At 41.7% G+C, this 16,059-nt stretch overlaps 1 protein-coding gene across 2 annotated transcripts in view; it reads left to right on the forward strand.

The window, feature by feature from the left end:
* WWC1 (WW and C2 domain containing 1) overlaps nucleotides 1–16,059 on the forward strand; it is a 74,538-nt gene that overhangs the window by 28,228 nt on the left and 30,251 nt on the right. For both annotated transcript variants that reach the window (XM_075102134.1, XM_075102133.1), the window contains exons 2-4: nucleotides 7,339–7,448; nucleotides 13,276–13,479; nucleotides 15,161–15,237. In XM_075102134.1, coding sequence (XP_074958235.1) covers nucleotides 7,339–7,448; nucleotides 13,276–13,479; nucleotides 15,161–15,237 — 391 coding nt within the window. The remainder of the gene's footprint in view (nucleotides 1–7,338; nucleotides 7,449–13,275; nucleotides 13,480–15,160; nucleotides 15,238–16,059) is intronic.

The raw sequence follows: 16,059 nt of genomic DNA on the forward strand, positions 1-16,059 counted from the left end.
GTATTTGATCTCTCATCAAATTCCTTGGAGCACAGTTAAGATGATTCCCAAATTTGTGGTCACTTCAGGGCTTCTCCCTGTTACCTGGGAAGCACGTTCCCATTCATAGTTCTTATCTGGTCATGGTGGTCCTTTCTTTTCACCTCAGTGTGGAGGTCTCCCTTTCTAAAACCAGGGTGGTTGCTGAGGTTTTGGTGCAGTTGAAGGTGTTTGGCCCAGAGCTGCCTGTTGTGTCTCTGCTGAGGATACTGGCCTGTTAAGAATGAGCTGTTCTCATCACCTTTTCCCTAAATTGCAGTTGGAGTGGGAATCCAAGGGAGTGTTTCATCATGCCCAGGTGTGTGGCGGTGGGGTGAGGAAAGCTTTGCCAGCAAGATCATAAAACGGCCTTTTCACTACCACACTTCCAGCCTCCAAGGGCAATTCTCCCTGCAGTGAGAGAAGATGCTCCCAGGGAAAATAGTTACTATAGTGACGGATAGCCCTGGTGTGTTTGAGGGCTGGATCACCAAGTTGAGTAATAAATGTGTGGGAGTCTGTTTTTAAAAGCTTTTGTGAGGAAGAGATTGCTGTGGTCCTAGAAAATTTGTCTCCAAAGTGATAGGTTTTTCTGTGCTGAGGTTTAAAAATAGTCTGTCTTGAGAATGAGATGACCTCATTAAGAACAAAGAAGCTTGTACGTCGTCATGTCGAGTCCTGGCAGTGATTCTTGCAGCAGCCTTCTGAGTTACAGTAGGAGCTCTACCCATTAACAGGTTCCTCAAAACCCAGACCCACGGGGATCTTGTGTACAGCTACCCCAGTGTCACAGCTGGAATCGAGGTGCTTTTAGCCTGTTCTCTGTCCTGGTCTGTGTAGCGCATCCTGGCACATAATAAGCTGTGAGTTTTATTCAAATGAGAAATGAAGAAATGCTGAGGGGTGGGGTAGGGAAGTAGAAGCCACTGAAAATCTGACTCCAAGTGTCTCCTACAATATGCTGGGTTTGAAAACTACTTGGTTTTGTAAGAGAAATGGTATGAGTGGAAATATCTGCCAGAACTCATAATTTTTTTTATCTTGCTTGACTTCTTGCCCGTGAAACCTGTATGCCTTGGACACTTGCTGTGTACCTGTGAGTGCAGGAGGTAAGGGGAAAAATGAATGGACCTGTTAAGCTGTTAGGTTTTTGTGGCTAATGCTGTAGCTGTACGAGGAGCTGACATGGAGGTCCTGAGTGACCCAGGTGCTACCTTTGTTCCTTATGCTGCTGTCAGTACAGTAAACTAGGAAATCCCCTGGTCTATACTTTCACCCATATAAGAGTTGTGAAGGATTTTGTATAAGGCCCTGTGATCTGTACTGGACTGATTAAAATACAGCTCTGCTGTTTAAAAGTCTTTACTGCATTGTGGGGGTTTGAGGAACCCTGCAAATGTAGGGATTGAGTGAGTTTATGTACAGCATAGAAACTTGGCCATCCACTGTTGCTTTTCAAATGCTTAATGTCTTGGTGACCCAAGCACGCTGTCTGCACATACATGTACAGGCACATATGTACTTACAGCCATGACCCTAACTAAAAAGCTTGATATGGGTTTGCTAGATTGCTGTGGGCCACCATTTGGCACTGAAATCCAATAATTACAGAAATAACATTTCCTGTTTTAAGAAGTTCAGAATTGATTTCTGTTACCTTTGTAGTATTAAATCCAGATTTGTAAGTGGCATAGTTCACCCATCTCCTGCTCATGTCAGGAACCTCTGTGATCTTAGAGCTGTGTTTAACAAACCATCTGTCAATCAAAAACTTGTTATACAAGGATTATTTGCCTTCAGTTTCCTGTGTAATGAGGTTTTTGATTGACAGCGGTGGAGTTAGACTATAGAAAGGCTTTCCAAATCTGAGATGTGCAAGTTTCCTTTTAATAGTGTTTGCACATGATAACATTGGCTTACAGTTTTATCTGTGAAAGCTGAAGGTGATAGATCAAAAATTATAAGAAACATGGAAACCCTTCTCATTTAAAAATGCTGTGACTTATAAACTAGAGCTAGGGAACTAACTTTCTATTTCCTACTGTGGGAGTGGGATTTGAACATGATTTGCTGTACAAATACTTGAAGTATTGGGGGCAAATGTTCCGCAGAGATGGAAGTTTCTCAGTGCATTCAGGGGCTGGTGGGTAGGCAATGGCTTTCCCCCTCAGCCTGCCTCTGCCTGAAGACTGTAAGATAATCCTCAGGTTAGGAAGTTGGGTGATGCTGTTATCTTTACCTCTGTTATCAGGATTAGTTTCTGAAATGATGTCCTTGACTTGCTATGTGTGGTGGTTGCTTGAGGGTACCTGGTTTCCAGGTGTCTTAATGAGCAATTGCACTTGATTAAGTAAATTTGATTTTCTTGAATGAAATAAAATGAAAAAATAACATACTGAAAACTAAGAAAATGACAAACTGATAAATCTAGGTTGATGTATCTTTTTTCAGAACACTAGATATTCCTAAAAATTACCCTGATTAAAACTTAGCTAATGGGGGAAGGGCAGTCACAGGTAAGATGAACATGAGATACAAGCGAGTTGATATGAGATGAACATGTGAGTTACTTTATGATGTGCTAGAAGGCCAGAGTTAGGCTATGATTACAAACATCATCTGCAGCTCAAGCTGGTTTCTCTCATAGGGGCTCCACACCAAGTTTAACCTCCAGCTTAGAAGCAGATGAAGCACTGCAGGGGTAGTTCTGGTCTAACTGACTCGCTAATGGGCATTAGAGCAAAGCAAGCCTGGCTGGAAGATGCAAACTCATGTCTGAAAGTGTTGTCCCTTTTAACTAGACAACTTAGGTATAACATTTTTATTAAACCCACAGACTTTACGTTTTCCAAGTTTTCCCTCTTGGTGACTGGAGATCAGATGTCAGTCAGGATTTTCTGAATTTTTGGGTGCATTGCTTTCTTTTGAAAGCTGGATTAACGTATCTGCAGGTTTCCCTAACGGAGGAGGGTAAGGAATGCATAAAACACTTGGTAGGTTTTCTTCCACAGTGGGTTAAAGGGGTCCATTTTTCTAGATTGCTGCTTTGAGTCTAGCTACAGAGAGGACCTGTTATGTGATAACATGGTTTGACTGAACTGATGAGATTTTTCCAAGGCTGCTAGGAAGCTTTGTGAATTGCAAAGGAGATGTTTCAAAAGAAATAGTTCTTCAGATATGCCCTAGCTTTAACTTCCCAAATGCAGAAACAGTCTTGTTTTATGCAGAAATAATACACTGACTGAATCATATCTTGCTGTGAGAAAGGAACGTCGCCTTTTGTTCATTTAGTCCATTGTGAGTGTGCTCAGGGAGGTGCTTGATTTTGGACCCCTTCTGGAAAATTGTTTTATTTCAGTCTTCATAACAACCCCTAAAATCATATCTTAAAACAAGGAGACAATCTCCTTTTTCTTTTTATGCTTTATTCATAGTCTGGCTACACAAAATATTGCATGTCTTTCATCTGTAATTGTAGCATTGCTGCTTTGATTTGTGCCAGTTTTTCCCACAACAGCAAGGGAAAGGATTTTAGAAGAGTAAGTAATTTGGTTATGAAGCTGCAGTTATTTGGGGTAATAGCTATATGACATATGTTGTCTGTAATAAATGCAATTACTTTCTTAATTCTAAAACTAATTACTCTTCTGTTAGCTGAATGACAGATTTCTCCTTTAATGGATACTTCTCTGTATAAATGGGATAGTTGCAAGCTTGTGGTCAGCCAGGGATGACAGCACTAGTCCATGCTTGGTGGTGGGTTCTCCTTGTGAGAGATGTTGAAAGTTGGAATCTCAGAGGTGAAATTATTGTCTGTTTCTGAGCCCTGGTAACTGGCAAGTTTTCAGTTGGCTGTGTCATTGCTATACCACACTGATCCTGCCTTGCTCTCTTTCTCCTTTTTCCAAAACTCCAACTGAAAGAACTGATTGGATGTAGTTCATGCATTAGACTTCCTATGGAAAATGGGAATAATGATCCTTCAGTTGCTTGGTTCTGGCTTCCTACTGAGTCTGACAGTTCCTGAGCACATCTAGAAGGAATTTGGCTGCTTCTAGCAAAATAGAAATGGACAAAAGCTGAGCAGAAGCTTTGAGTTCGGTATTAAACTTTGGAGCATCGAAGTTGGCCATTCCCTGATGAAAGCAGTCCCAAGTCCTGGGGTTGATAGTGCAGCTCAACACTGTTTTTAGAAAAACGTTTGGGTTTTTTTTCATCTTAGCTGTAGTTCTTGAGCAGAATTCTGCTGCAGAACATCCCGCTCAGTGTGTAATACAAGTTAAGCCACTGAGATGCCTTATACCTGCAGCACGCCCTCACCTAATATGCTTTAAGTATGGGTTTAGTTACTGCCCTATGTTGGGGGATGTTTGCTTGGATCACTTGCCAAAAACATCTAGCATGGTAGCTGGGAGGTGGGAAATGCATAGTTTCTGGTTTAATCGATCCATAGGGCTGAATGGAAGCTGGTGTACAAAGTTAGACCGTGCAAACCCAGGATGAAATGACACCTCTTCTGACAAAGCTCTGTGTAGAAATAGCAAAACAGCAATCATAAAACCAATTCATAGCAATATTTTGAGTGTTACTAATCAAATGATGCACCTGAAAAGACCACATGGACTTTGCATGGCATAGATGGCACACTGTATTCCTGTTGATTTTAAATATATTTTTATGAATAAATGCTAACTTTTCCTCCTTTCCCTTGTCCAAATAATATCTGATAAGCATTAATTCTAGGCTTTATCATGGGCTATAGGTGAGAATTTTTCACTGAATTTTTTAATAAAAGAGTTGGCCATGGAAGAAAAATGTCATGCTTATCAGGACAATCAAATAATTACTAGAACACAAGTCCTCAACAGTTATGTTGGAAGCTGGGTTTCCTGATGTGTTGAGACCAGCCCTTAGACAGCTTTTAAAAATCAGCTTGATTCTTAAGTTGCAAGAAAATAAGCGAGAACAGTTTTTGTGTTTTTTTTTTTTCTCAAATGCATGACTATCCTGAAGACACTGAGGTCCTTCTGCATTTGTTTTGATGGGCTTTGAGAGGTGGCACCCTCAGGAGCACCCCTATGTCTGCAGGCAGCACCCTGCTTTGCCCAGGGGAGCTCAGCTGTGGCTGTGCCCCGCTGTGTGGCACAGCGGAGGTGCTGGGGCAGCCAGGGCAGGGCAAGCGGTGTTCCCTGGTACCTGCTGTGTTGTCCCAGCATGTCTGTGCCTCTCTAAGGGATGAGAGCAGGTCCTCTGGCGTCCAGTGTTCAGTGCTGCACTGTCCCTCTTCTCTACCTGTCCGGCTTCCAATTGCTTTTGTTTAATGTTAGCAGCTCAGTTTTCAGAGAGGTGAAAGTGCTAAGCCTAGTGTTGAATTTAAAATTGCTAACACATTTACAACTGCACTTTCCTCTGTGTTATCTCTAGAGGGTTGCTTGTATCTGACCTTGCTCTGCATTTTTACCCTTATGCATCTTTGACTTGATCAATTCAGAGCAGCACATACTGGGTTCTCTTGGGCTGAGGAAGCAGCTTGATCCACAGGGAAAAACATGGAATAAGGGATAGCAATCAGAAGTATTGAGATTCTGTTTTGCTTTCAGGTAATCTGTTTTCTATACAAACATGCTTTAGGTACACAGTGGTCTAGATTAAGAACAGTAGAAATAAACCCATTGGTAAACATTTATTGAGAAAGTTTTACAGTTCTTTGAAGCTCTGAGTTCTCTTTTGCACTGCAGGGCTTTAAATGAATTTAAAATTTTCTGAGAAAATAGTGGTGTAAGCACTGCTTCAGATGGCAAAGGCAATGTGTTGAAAGTGAAATGCAGCAGCAGGTAAGTAGAGATCTTTAGTGGCTTATGTAGCTTTTATAAGAACACCTTGTTCTTATCGTGTACCAGACTTCTGGGTCGTGTTTTGCATGGGGAATTATGTTAGTCATTAAATGTTGATTTTTATGTTGACCCTCTAATAGTTGGAGGCTTTTTCTGAAAATTCCCCTTTACACTTTACACTAATGAGTGACTATAAGATGTTAATGTGAGGCTACCAGTTTGTTGCTGAGTGTCTACAGATGAAGTATGCTCAAGTGTGCTCAAAACTTGATAAAACTCGATATCTAACTTCCAGCCCTGATGAATTACCTTTGGATATGAAAGACTTCCTGCAAATCTGTTCAGTCTCTTACATTGGGTTGGAAAACTGCTTTCTTAACCTCCTTACCTTCCTCTGCCACTTGTAAGTGACAGTTCAGTACAGTTCCATGGCTGCTTTTTGACTGAGTTGCTCTTACTATGTGCAGTACAACTGCTGGAGAGGGGCTGTGGTGGTTTACGGTGTGTCCTGTGCTTTCTGCCCAAAGGGCTCTTCTGCTAAGATGACTCATGGGCCCCAACATGAAGTCATGGCCCTCCTTCCAGATAAGCCACAGGTGGTGCATTGGGTTGTGTGATGGATCTGCAGGCCTGTGGCATATTATGCTATTGGCAACTGGATATGTGAGGTACCTGCAGGCTTAATTCTTCCTGTCTTGTGCCTCCTTGCCATGGTATGCTTGGTTAGTAGTTTTGTTGGTGCCAGCTGAACCTCATTAGCTCAGAGTCACAGGGAAGAAAGGGGCATGGTTTTGGTGACTAAAATCTGTGGGGTCACTCAAGGAGTGGGTACTCTAAGCTTTGTATTTAGCCATATGAGCCTTCAGACTGTTGCTGGATGTGGCCTGTAATAGAAAAAACTCATCAGAGCAATATTGCAGAAATAATTCCTCATTCGGACGGAGTGGGTTGCACACTTTTGTGATACTGAGAAACTAATCTAGTTTGTCATTAATGAAACAGAACATATTGCAATGCAAATTAGTGGAGTTGCATGACAAGTGGTCCCACAGTCCTCAGCACTTGCTATTGATTGTGCAGTCTTAATTATTCATGCTATGCAAATTGCATTTCTCATCTTGCTCCTTCTTGTCTACATATTTTTGATACAGGACTTGCCTGCAAACAGTTGTGTTCTTTCAGTTGAGAGGCGAGGATTGTTTCTGGCAAAGTTCTTAATGTTCCTTTGTCAAGGGAGTACTGGCTGAGCTGGGCAAGGCTTGGGAGCTCTGTCAAAATGATTCCATCTTGCTGTAATTTCAGATGAAGAAAGGGAAGAATTTGGGGAGTATTATTTGATAAGAACAAAAGCTCTAAAATAGTTTTCAATTTTCTTTGTTTTCTATACTGAAGCCTTTGGGGTACGTACTTGTTTTCTGGTCAGTTGTTTGGAACAGACATGTGGCAGTGTTCTTTTATTCATCCTAAATATTATTTTGCATTTCAGGTATACTAAACCACTAACCTTTGCAGACTGCATTAGTGATGAATTGCCATTAGGATGGGAAGAAGCTTATGACCCTCAGGTTGGAGTTTATTACATAGACCACAACACCAGTAAGTGACATGTTATTGTATTTTTACAGAGTGATTGTTCTGTGCCTGTGTTAAAATACACTGAACACAAAACCACAAAATCATTAATAACTTCAGAGTAGATGAGATCTGCAGCTCATGAAATCAAATCCTGTCCTCCTTCATGCAAGTTACTTCTGTCTCTAAAACAGGAATTTGAGACCTTCTGGTTTTCAGTCTTTGAATCAGCAGTCATGTTCAAGCTGATAGGCTATGGAGAACACCTCTGTAAGGTTTGGCTCTACTGAGGAGTCGGACCAGGTAGCAGTGATCTGGAGTTTGTTCTTAGCCTGGAATTTGTCCTTGTGGCAAGATCATTGGAAACAGTGCAAAGGTCTTGTGTTCATTCCCCTAGCAGGGATAAACTGAATGACTGCATGTAGCAGTTCCTGCTGCCTTTACCAAAGAGGAAACTCTTGAGTAGGCTTGGGATATCCTGAGAGGTGTGCATATTGGAAAAGAGTTAAGTTCAGGCTTGTGGCTTGTTTATTCCTCAAACTAAGCCACTGTTTATTGTCTTTGTTAGATTGCCTGATTACCCAGAAGTGTTGAGTTTATAAGCTCATTTGAATTATAAGAAAATACAGAACTTGGTGTAGGTTTACAGATGTTAGAAAACGTGTATTGGGTTGTGCTAGAACAAATCACCTGAAAAAAGTGATAAACAAAATAAGTCTGTGATTTCGATTCTCTCTAAAGAACAGCTCCAACTGCAGTCCAGAAGTTCACAGCAGAACCATGCCCAGGCCCTTTTGGGGCTGTCTGTAACTCATGCAAAGAGAAAAACTTAGACAAAACTGCCTTGAAGTTTTTTGGGGGTTTTGTTGTTTGGGGGTGGGTGTGTGTGTTTGTTTTTAAATCTGCTTCTAGGACTTCAGCTGAGAACTTTGGTTTTTTAGCAAGTTACAAGGTTTGTGGTGGGGTTTTGGTTTTGGTTCTTTTTTCTTAATAAAAGTCGAAGTCTGACTTTTTTTTTCTTGGCTATCTTCATACCCTTCCGTTTTTCAGAAAAGCCACATTTTTCACCTGGCCTGAGACTGTACCTTCCAGGTTTTGGCAACTTCTTGGTTTTTAAAAACATAGAATGAAAAAAGTCTATTCTCAAAAAGCACTAACTGCCCTCTGCAATACAAAGACCAAATGTCTCCAGATGTGAAAGTCACACAAGTATTTTTAATTTGAGTTTATGTCACCCCAATATCACAGTATTTACATATCTTTAAATGGCTTTGTCCTATTTATTTCTCTGTGAGGCAGGGAATACTGGTTTTTCCTCTTACAAGGAAGGATAGTGGGGAAGAAAGACAAGCATAGAGGATCACACAAGGGAGATCTGCAGGGGAGACGACTGGACAAACATTGCTTGAGAAAGGGCTAAATTGCAAAACAAACCGGGGTCTCCTATTGGTCCGAAACACCATGTCTTGTGTCCATTTCACTTCTACCAGAAAGCATGCTGGAGAGTTAATGATGAGGTTGCTTTTTAAAGAGTGAATCTTAATGCTTTTTCTAGTCTCACCTGGTGAGACTTATCGTTCCAGTTATTCCTGTGCTGACCACACTTACAAAAGGAGTAAAAGCTGGATGTAGAATTCTTGTTAAGACTCCTTTTTACCTCCTTCTAAATGATTAATGTTTTCATGACTGTGTGAAGCCAGGCAGGGAGAAGTCTGGGCAGAAGAGTCTGGGCAAGCTCTCCAGAGGGGTCAAAAAATATGGTTGGACTTCCTTTCTCTGTTGGTTGGAATTTTGCTGTATTGGGTTCTGGGATGTGGGAGCTGCCTATCAGGGTGCTCCAGGCCTGGAGACGGGGCATGCCACTTTCCAGTGACTCTGAAGGGCTTTACTCTGTCAGGGAGCGGTGTTGGCTTAAGAGGTTCCTGCCGATTCAGTTTTACCTGTACAATGCTTTCGGGGAAGCTGTTTGTTCCTGGTCCATTCCTAGGGAAACATCTGTGGAGCTTGGTGGTTTTTCCTTTGGATCAGTTCCCTCCTTTGGTTTATTAGGCAGTGACATGGACTGTTGCAGTAGATATAAGCCACAGCACCTGCTGTGGGAGCTGGCATTGTCCCCGAAAGAAAGAATTTTCAGCCCACCTTCTGAAGTGAACATCAGGGTCATTTCTGACCACAGGAAAAATGTGGCTCAAGTAAAATGAGAGGGTGTTTCTAAGACTCTTTTCTTTGTCCTGTCTGAACTTTCTCTACAGTCCGAGATGTATTTTTGTCTTCTCATTTGTCTTCCTCTCCTATCCACACTGAAGGAAGCTGAGTACTTGTCATTGTGGCCCATCCCAGCCAAAGTTGGGGCACTAACTTCTAGTCCTGGGGCACACAGTTCACATATAGGAAAAAAACCCTTGATCTGAAGGCTGCTGTGGGACATGGAAGCTGCTTTGACCTCCTGAGTGTTTCAGCTAGGAGAAACTGCAGCATGTAGGTGGGACAAACCAAACATGATCTTATTTGTACATTTGAGTTGGCCCCAGGATGACTGCGCAAAGATACGTTGCAGATCGGAGCCCTGTGTGGTCCAGGGAAGTTACCCTTGGTCTCTGCTATCAGAAAGCACCACAGGCTTCGAGGGCACACAGAGAAGGCTTCAAACCATGCTCACACCAGCTTAATAGCAGTTGCTCTGAAAAGTTTCACTTCTCTGGGATGCCAGAGACTGTAAGACCTGACCTAGAATTTCAATTAAAAGGTTAAAAAGGAGAGAAACAAAATAATGACTGTTTCTTATGCCAGCTCTAATCCAAATTGTGATAAAGCAAACCACATCCACTTACCTTCAGCTAATCAAGAGGCTCATCTTCGTGGTTTATGTTGAAGTATCCTCTGGAGAGTGTCCAAAGCCGCCTTCCTCTCCAACGTCTCTTGCAGATTCACTGTGCAGGAAAGAACCATCATCAGAGGGTGTGAAGGCGATAGAGGCATGTTGGTTCTTGCTGCACACTTGAAGTATTTGAGACTAATTATCAGAAACAAGCCCAAGGACAGACCTAAATTAAATCTAAAGCCAGGAGCCATTAAAAAAGTGAGATGGAGAACACTTCTAACCTTCTCTCTGAGGCAAAATAAATACAATTAAATTTAATTGAGTACCCAGAATATTCCTAATACAGCATTAATGCATAGCCCTGAGTGTCTCTCTCTGGGAGAACTTCTTTGGAATTTGATTTGCACAAAGAAACGATGATTTTCTTACCAGATGCTGATGCAAGCATATTAAGACTACATTCTTCAAACATGAAATAATCAGATTTATTTATGACAAGCTCAACGTTGAATTAAAAATTCACAAGACAACAAATGATGTAACAGCCTGCATTTCTGTAGTCCTTTCATCTGACTTTTGAAGGTATTTTGCATTTCTCAGTAGCTGGGACAGATTGAGAGCCCTTGGCCAACATTTTCATAGATTGTTATTACACATTTGAAAATCAAAGCTGCAATCAAGGGGATACAGTTAGTGCTGTGATTACTGAAAAGGTTGATGTGCATATTTAGAAAAATGGGAACAAAGCAGTTTCAGTACGTGTGTTGCCCATCCTTGCTGTGAACTGGCTGCTGAGTGTTCACTTAGTTGGGTGGTGTGTGTGTTTGGGGCAGTGTCACTGTTTCACCACCTAATGGAGGTGTTCAGGATGATGTCGGTTTTTATAAGCTTCCTCCTGGTTGCTTATAACAGAGGGATTTCCCTGCAGCAGCTTCCACTGCCCTTCTTGTGATTATAGGAAGAATGGGCTGCTAGTTTAAGGGAAAACTGGAAGTAACCAAGCTTGAAGAAGCCATAGGTACAGATGGGCCTATGACCCAGTGTCCTGAATTAGACTGAGTCATGGGTACTTTGCCAACAAACTTGTTAAGCTTGAAAATAAGAGTCTGGAGCCATGGTTGCTGGTGCTTGTTCTTGCCGTCTGGTCCAGGGAAGCTGCATGTCTGGGAACCTGGGAGGCAGCTCTCTGAGTGACTCGCAGCAGACTTTCCCCTTCTGGTTCAACTATGGAGTAAAGGGAATTAGTCTATCTGGGCGTGGGTAACGGTTATCTGGAAAATGGGATCTGGGGACAAGAACAGAGGCAGGAGCCTGGGGTCTTCAGACTCTTACAGTTGATATGGTGCTGGGTCTTCCTGACTTCTCTTTTGCTCCCTCTAAGTGAGACCATAGTGCTGTCTGGGAGGGCACCAGCAGCTACAGTTGGCACAAGTAGCTGCTTTTTTCTCAAGTTATTTTGGAGTAGTTTTTAGGTCCAGGCTTAACTTAAATATTACATCTCCTGAAATGTCGCTTCTGCTAGTGGGGACGTATAGAGGGCTTTTTGTTGAAATGCTTCTACAAACTATACTGTTAGGGTCTTAAAAGGTTTTTTTAATCATCTTTTGCAGCTTCTCTTAAGTTTTGCTTTGTAACTAGAAGTGCCATATGTTCTTTTGGGTCTTGAGATACTGTTAGAACAGGTTATTGCTGGAGTATCCTGTTAACTTTCTCCCCAGCATGATCATGGACAGCTTGTGAAAATGGTTGAGTGTCCATCCCTTGGGAAAAATCCTTTATTTCAAATTCTGCTCCTAGGATTGTTGTCAAACTGTTCTTTTCCCTACATCCTGTGTGTTGCTCTGTTAGTCTTATGCCTGACTTGCTTAAGAGCTGCTTATACCTTTCACCATGGCAGCTTTTACTAAATATTTAAAGAGGCTCTTAAGATATGCATATTAGATTCCTACTGATAGTTTCAAGCAGCTCCTTTTGATTAATTATTCATTATGTGTTAACTAGGCATCCTTATTCAAGCATGGTAGTTTAGACAGTTCAGAGCACTTAGCTGAATAGTGGAACCTGTTCTAAGCAAGAACATATAATAGCCTTGAAAGAAAAATGAAAAATATTTTGGACACTTCTTCACAAAACCAAGACAAATACTGACAAGAAATTTGCCTAATTAGTATTAGGACTAGCTGCGTGTCTGTGACCTTATGCCTTTTTCATTATTAGAAATGTTAAAGCAATGTATTCGTTGTGTTGGGGTAATGGAGATGGAAATGGTGTAGCTGTTCATGACTGCGTTGCCTAAGTTACCAAAAAATATTTTTCCTAAACTCCGCCTCCTGTATACTGCAGTGATTTACTGCTGTGCCTGCTTTCAGTGAAGATGTTTACTCCCCTTCTGAGCTGCTGTTTATATAATGTCATTTGAGATGCCTTCATGAATACATTTTGTGATTTAATGAGTCTTTATTGTTACTTACCTATGGAATCTGAGTCAGAAGGTTTTCTTTCCCCTTTTTAATAAAAGCCACTTGGCAGGCAAAGAGGACGGGCAGAGTTGTAATTGCTTGCATGTTGTCAGATGCAATATAATGCAGTCATGTGGCAATGATGTTTTCTGAAAGTTTTTATCAGTGAAATAGTAGAGGTATTTTATTAGTAATGTTCTAAAGCAGTTACAATAAAGATAAGTCTAACAGTCAGTGTCAGTATCTTAGAGCTTGTATGCACATATACTTGTGTGAATGTTTTTAGGAGGCAGAAGCCAGATGGCTTCAGCAGCAGAGAAGTTGGAGAATTGTGCAATGATTTTGTCATGAATTCTTCAGTGTGGTGATTCAGTGTGGCAGAGCTTGTTGGAGTTCATTGTGGATCAATGGTCACCTCCTAAGAAGAAGGAAAATGCCCTTGTTCTGCTTTCTTATTAGGGGATGGGGTAAGGGGCTATTTTAAATTATTGCAATAAATGGCGGAGCTTCTCCAGGCAGCAGTGCAAACCTGCTTTCTATTGATCTTGCCTCCCTCTGTTTTCTCTCTAAGAAACTACACAGATAGAAGACCCTCGAGTGCAATGGCGGCGGGAGCAGGAGCATATGCTGAAAGACTATCTTGTCCTGGCCCAGGAGGCAATTGCTGCACAGAAGGAGATCTATCAAGTGAAACAGCAGAGGCTTGAATTGGCCCAGCAAGAATATCGGCAGCTGCATGATGTTTGGGAGCACAAACTGGGCTCTCAGACTAGCTGTGAGTAGTCAGTGAACTCTTACCCAGTGACTCTCTCACTGATGAACCCATTAGGACAGTAAACTGCTTGAAGCTGGTCCTCTGATAGAGCACTGGAATATGTTATGCCATGTCACTCTCCGTGTTTGCTAAGTTTGTCTCAAAAGCAATAGCTGCCTAGCACCTATTTGGTAAAGGATAATTGTTATGAAACACACTTGCGGTTGGATCAGTCACTGGAGACAGTGTGCAGATTTTCAGCATGGGCTTCAACAAATGTGAAAAAATGAGGTTCTGTGGTATTTTCCTGGATTCCCCTGTCCAAAGTATAGAAAGAAGGCTCATCTCAGATAGCACTTCCAGGCCCTTTTGGAGTTTAACATCCCAGGTAGTTGAGTGACTGTCTTGGGGAGCTAAGGGTCTGTATTTTATGCCACATGCAAGCTAACATTGGTGGATTGTCTCTCTGTCTATGAAGAACGTTGTGCTCCATATTCTTTGTCACGCAGGAAATATCAATACCTGTTGCTTCAAGAGTTGGTGCAGAAATGTTTATAGAAGGCCAAATTTCCTCCTTATTGTTACCTAGTTAGGAGCTGGAAAATGTCCAGAGGAGGATTTATTTCCTGCAAGTCTTCTAGAATTATTTTTATAACCCTTATATTGCAAACTCTTTGTTCTTGCTAGACGTGTCAATGGACTGACCTCCCCCTGCTGTAGTCTTGCTGGGTTATATCTTACGGTGGTGAATTCCACTAGCTAATCCTGGGTCTGATATTAAAAAGTATTTAAGTAGTTTTCTGTTAACTGAAGGGTTCTTACTTGATGAGAGGGTCCTGTCCGTCAACTCTGCAGTATGGTTTTTGGTCTTTTCTTAAGAGCACTCTAACTATTGGTATACAAGAGCACTACATTATGAACACTGTGAATATGAACTACATTGTCATGATGCAATCTGTCTTTAAAAATACAACTAAGCATAAAGAACTAGAAGAGCTTTCCCATGTTTTATAGGGCATAAACTGATGGCTGCAAGGAACAAAACTTCTCCCTTGCCTACAGCTACCTCTAACAACATTGTATATTGTACCTTCTGAAGCAGAAGGGTTTTAACCACTGCTGAGAAGAGAATTCTGCTCTTGGGGGGCATTGATTTAATACAGGGTGACACATTGTGTGATTGGTTGTGTCCTCAAGGCAGTGAGAAGGCTTGCATCCCATTTTTCAGTTTCTTCTCATTCTTTGCTTTTTGTTGTTTGTAAACATTCAGTGGATTGTTTACTCAATGAGACAGTGAGAAAGTAAAAAAAGAAAAAAATATAAAAATAACCCTTTATGCAATGCATATCCCTTCAGTTCTGTTAAATGCCTTTGGAAATGCAGGAAGCCACACTATTGAATGGAGTGAATGTGTTTGGGAGTCTGAGTTAAGTGTGTTAACCTGGAACAAATCAAGACTTTGGAGATGCAGGACATGTTCTGGCCTCTTTAGTGTAGACTTTTTGTGGAGTACTTGACTGCGCTGTTGCCTTTCCCTGCCTTTGAGGGGTGAGAAGAGATGTGGAAATGAGTAAAAGGCCTATACCAGCAATGTGTCGATCTGGGCGTGCAGGAGTGATGAGAGGCCCTGATTTGTGATGGGGCTGGTAGAAAAGTAGGGAGGAAGGTAGCGCTGCTAAACTGGGTGTTGTATTTGTTCTAGTGCTCTCTGGTTCATCGTCAAGTTCCAAGTATGACCCAGAGATCCTCAAAGCAGAGATTGCTACTACAAAATCGAGGGTAAGTCTTATGAATTGACCTTTGCTTGCCGCAAGTAATCTTCAGGTATTTCCAAACCTCATGGCAAATACTAAAAGGAGATGCCAGAGCAGTTGAAAGAGCTAACATTGCCATTCTTAATCTAGGAGATAATTTATCAGAATTCTCAAACGTTGCTGTCTTAAGAGTTTGAAAGGCTTTTTTTAGCTTAGACTTCAGACTTCCTTGGAAGCCAGCAGTACATACTGCTGTGCAGATACTCTATGGGATATTTAGCTGCATGCTGACTCCTTGGTGTGTCACAGTGCTGGGAGCTGTGAGTTCTCTCCAGAGACTGGCAGCTGTTTTGTCCTGGGCTTAGTGCAGTTGTTAGCAGCGGCAGTGTGCGCTCTCATGCAGAGCTCAGTTTGGGAAGAAGAAAGGACTACCGTAAAGTAGGTCAGTCTGGCCTCTGTAGAGGAATATAAAACAGCAAGCTGTAGGTCAGCGGATTTACAATATATATTATCATCCTGCTGTGTTACTCATGCAGTGGGCCTTTAGGTTTGGTATCTTGGAGGATGACTTCTATTGCTGCAGCGTAACTCCTCTCCTCATGCTTATTTTTTTTTAATAACTGGGAAGGTTTTAAACATTACTGAGTAAAATTGACACGTGTTTCATTCCTGTCTTCCTTGAATTTTTCTCAGCTTTTCTGCTTATGAGGTTGGAACTTCCCTTGAGCCCCTTATTAAGTGGTGTAATATCTGGGTACTGGATAAATCCCTAGCCAGGGATAATGTCCTGAGGAGGATGCAGTCAGGGCTGTTAGCTGCTGTTGAGATGAACTGATTATCTGGAAGC

This window comes from Phalacrocorax aristotelis, chromosome 8 (assembly GCF_949628215.1).
Source record: "Phalacrocorax aristotelis chromosome 8, bGulAri2.1, whole genome shotgun sequence".
In the NCBI taxonomy this organism is placed as follows: Eukaryota; Metazoa; Chordata; class Aves; order Suliformes; family Phalacrocoracidae; genus Phalacrocorax; species Phalacrocorax aristotelis.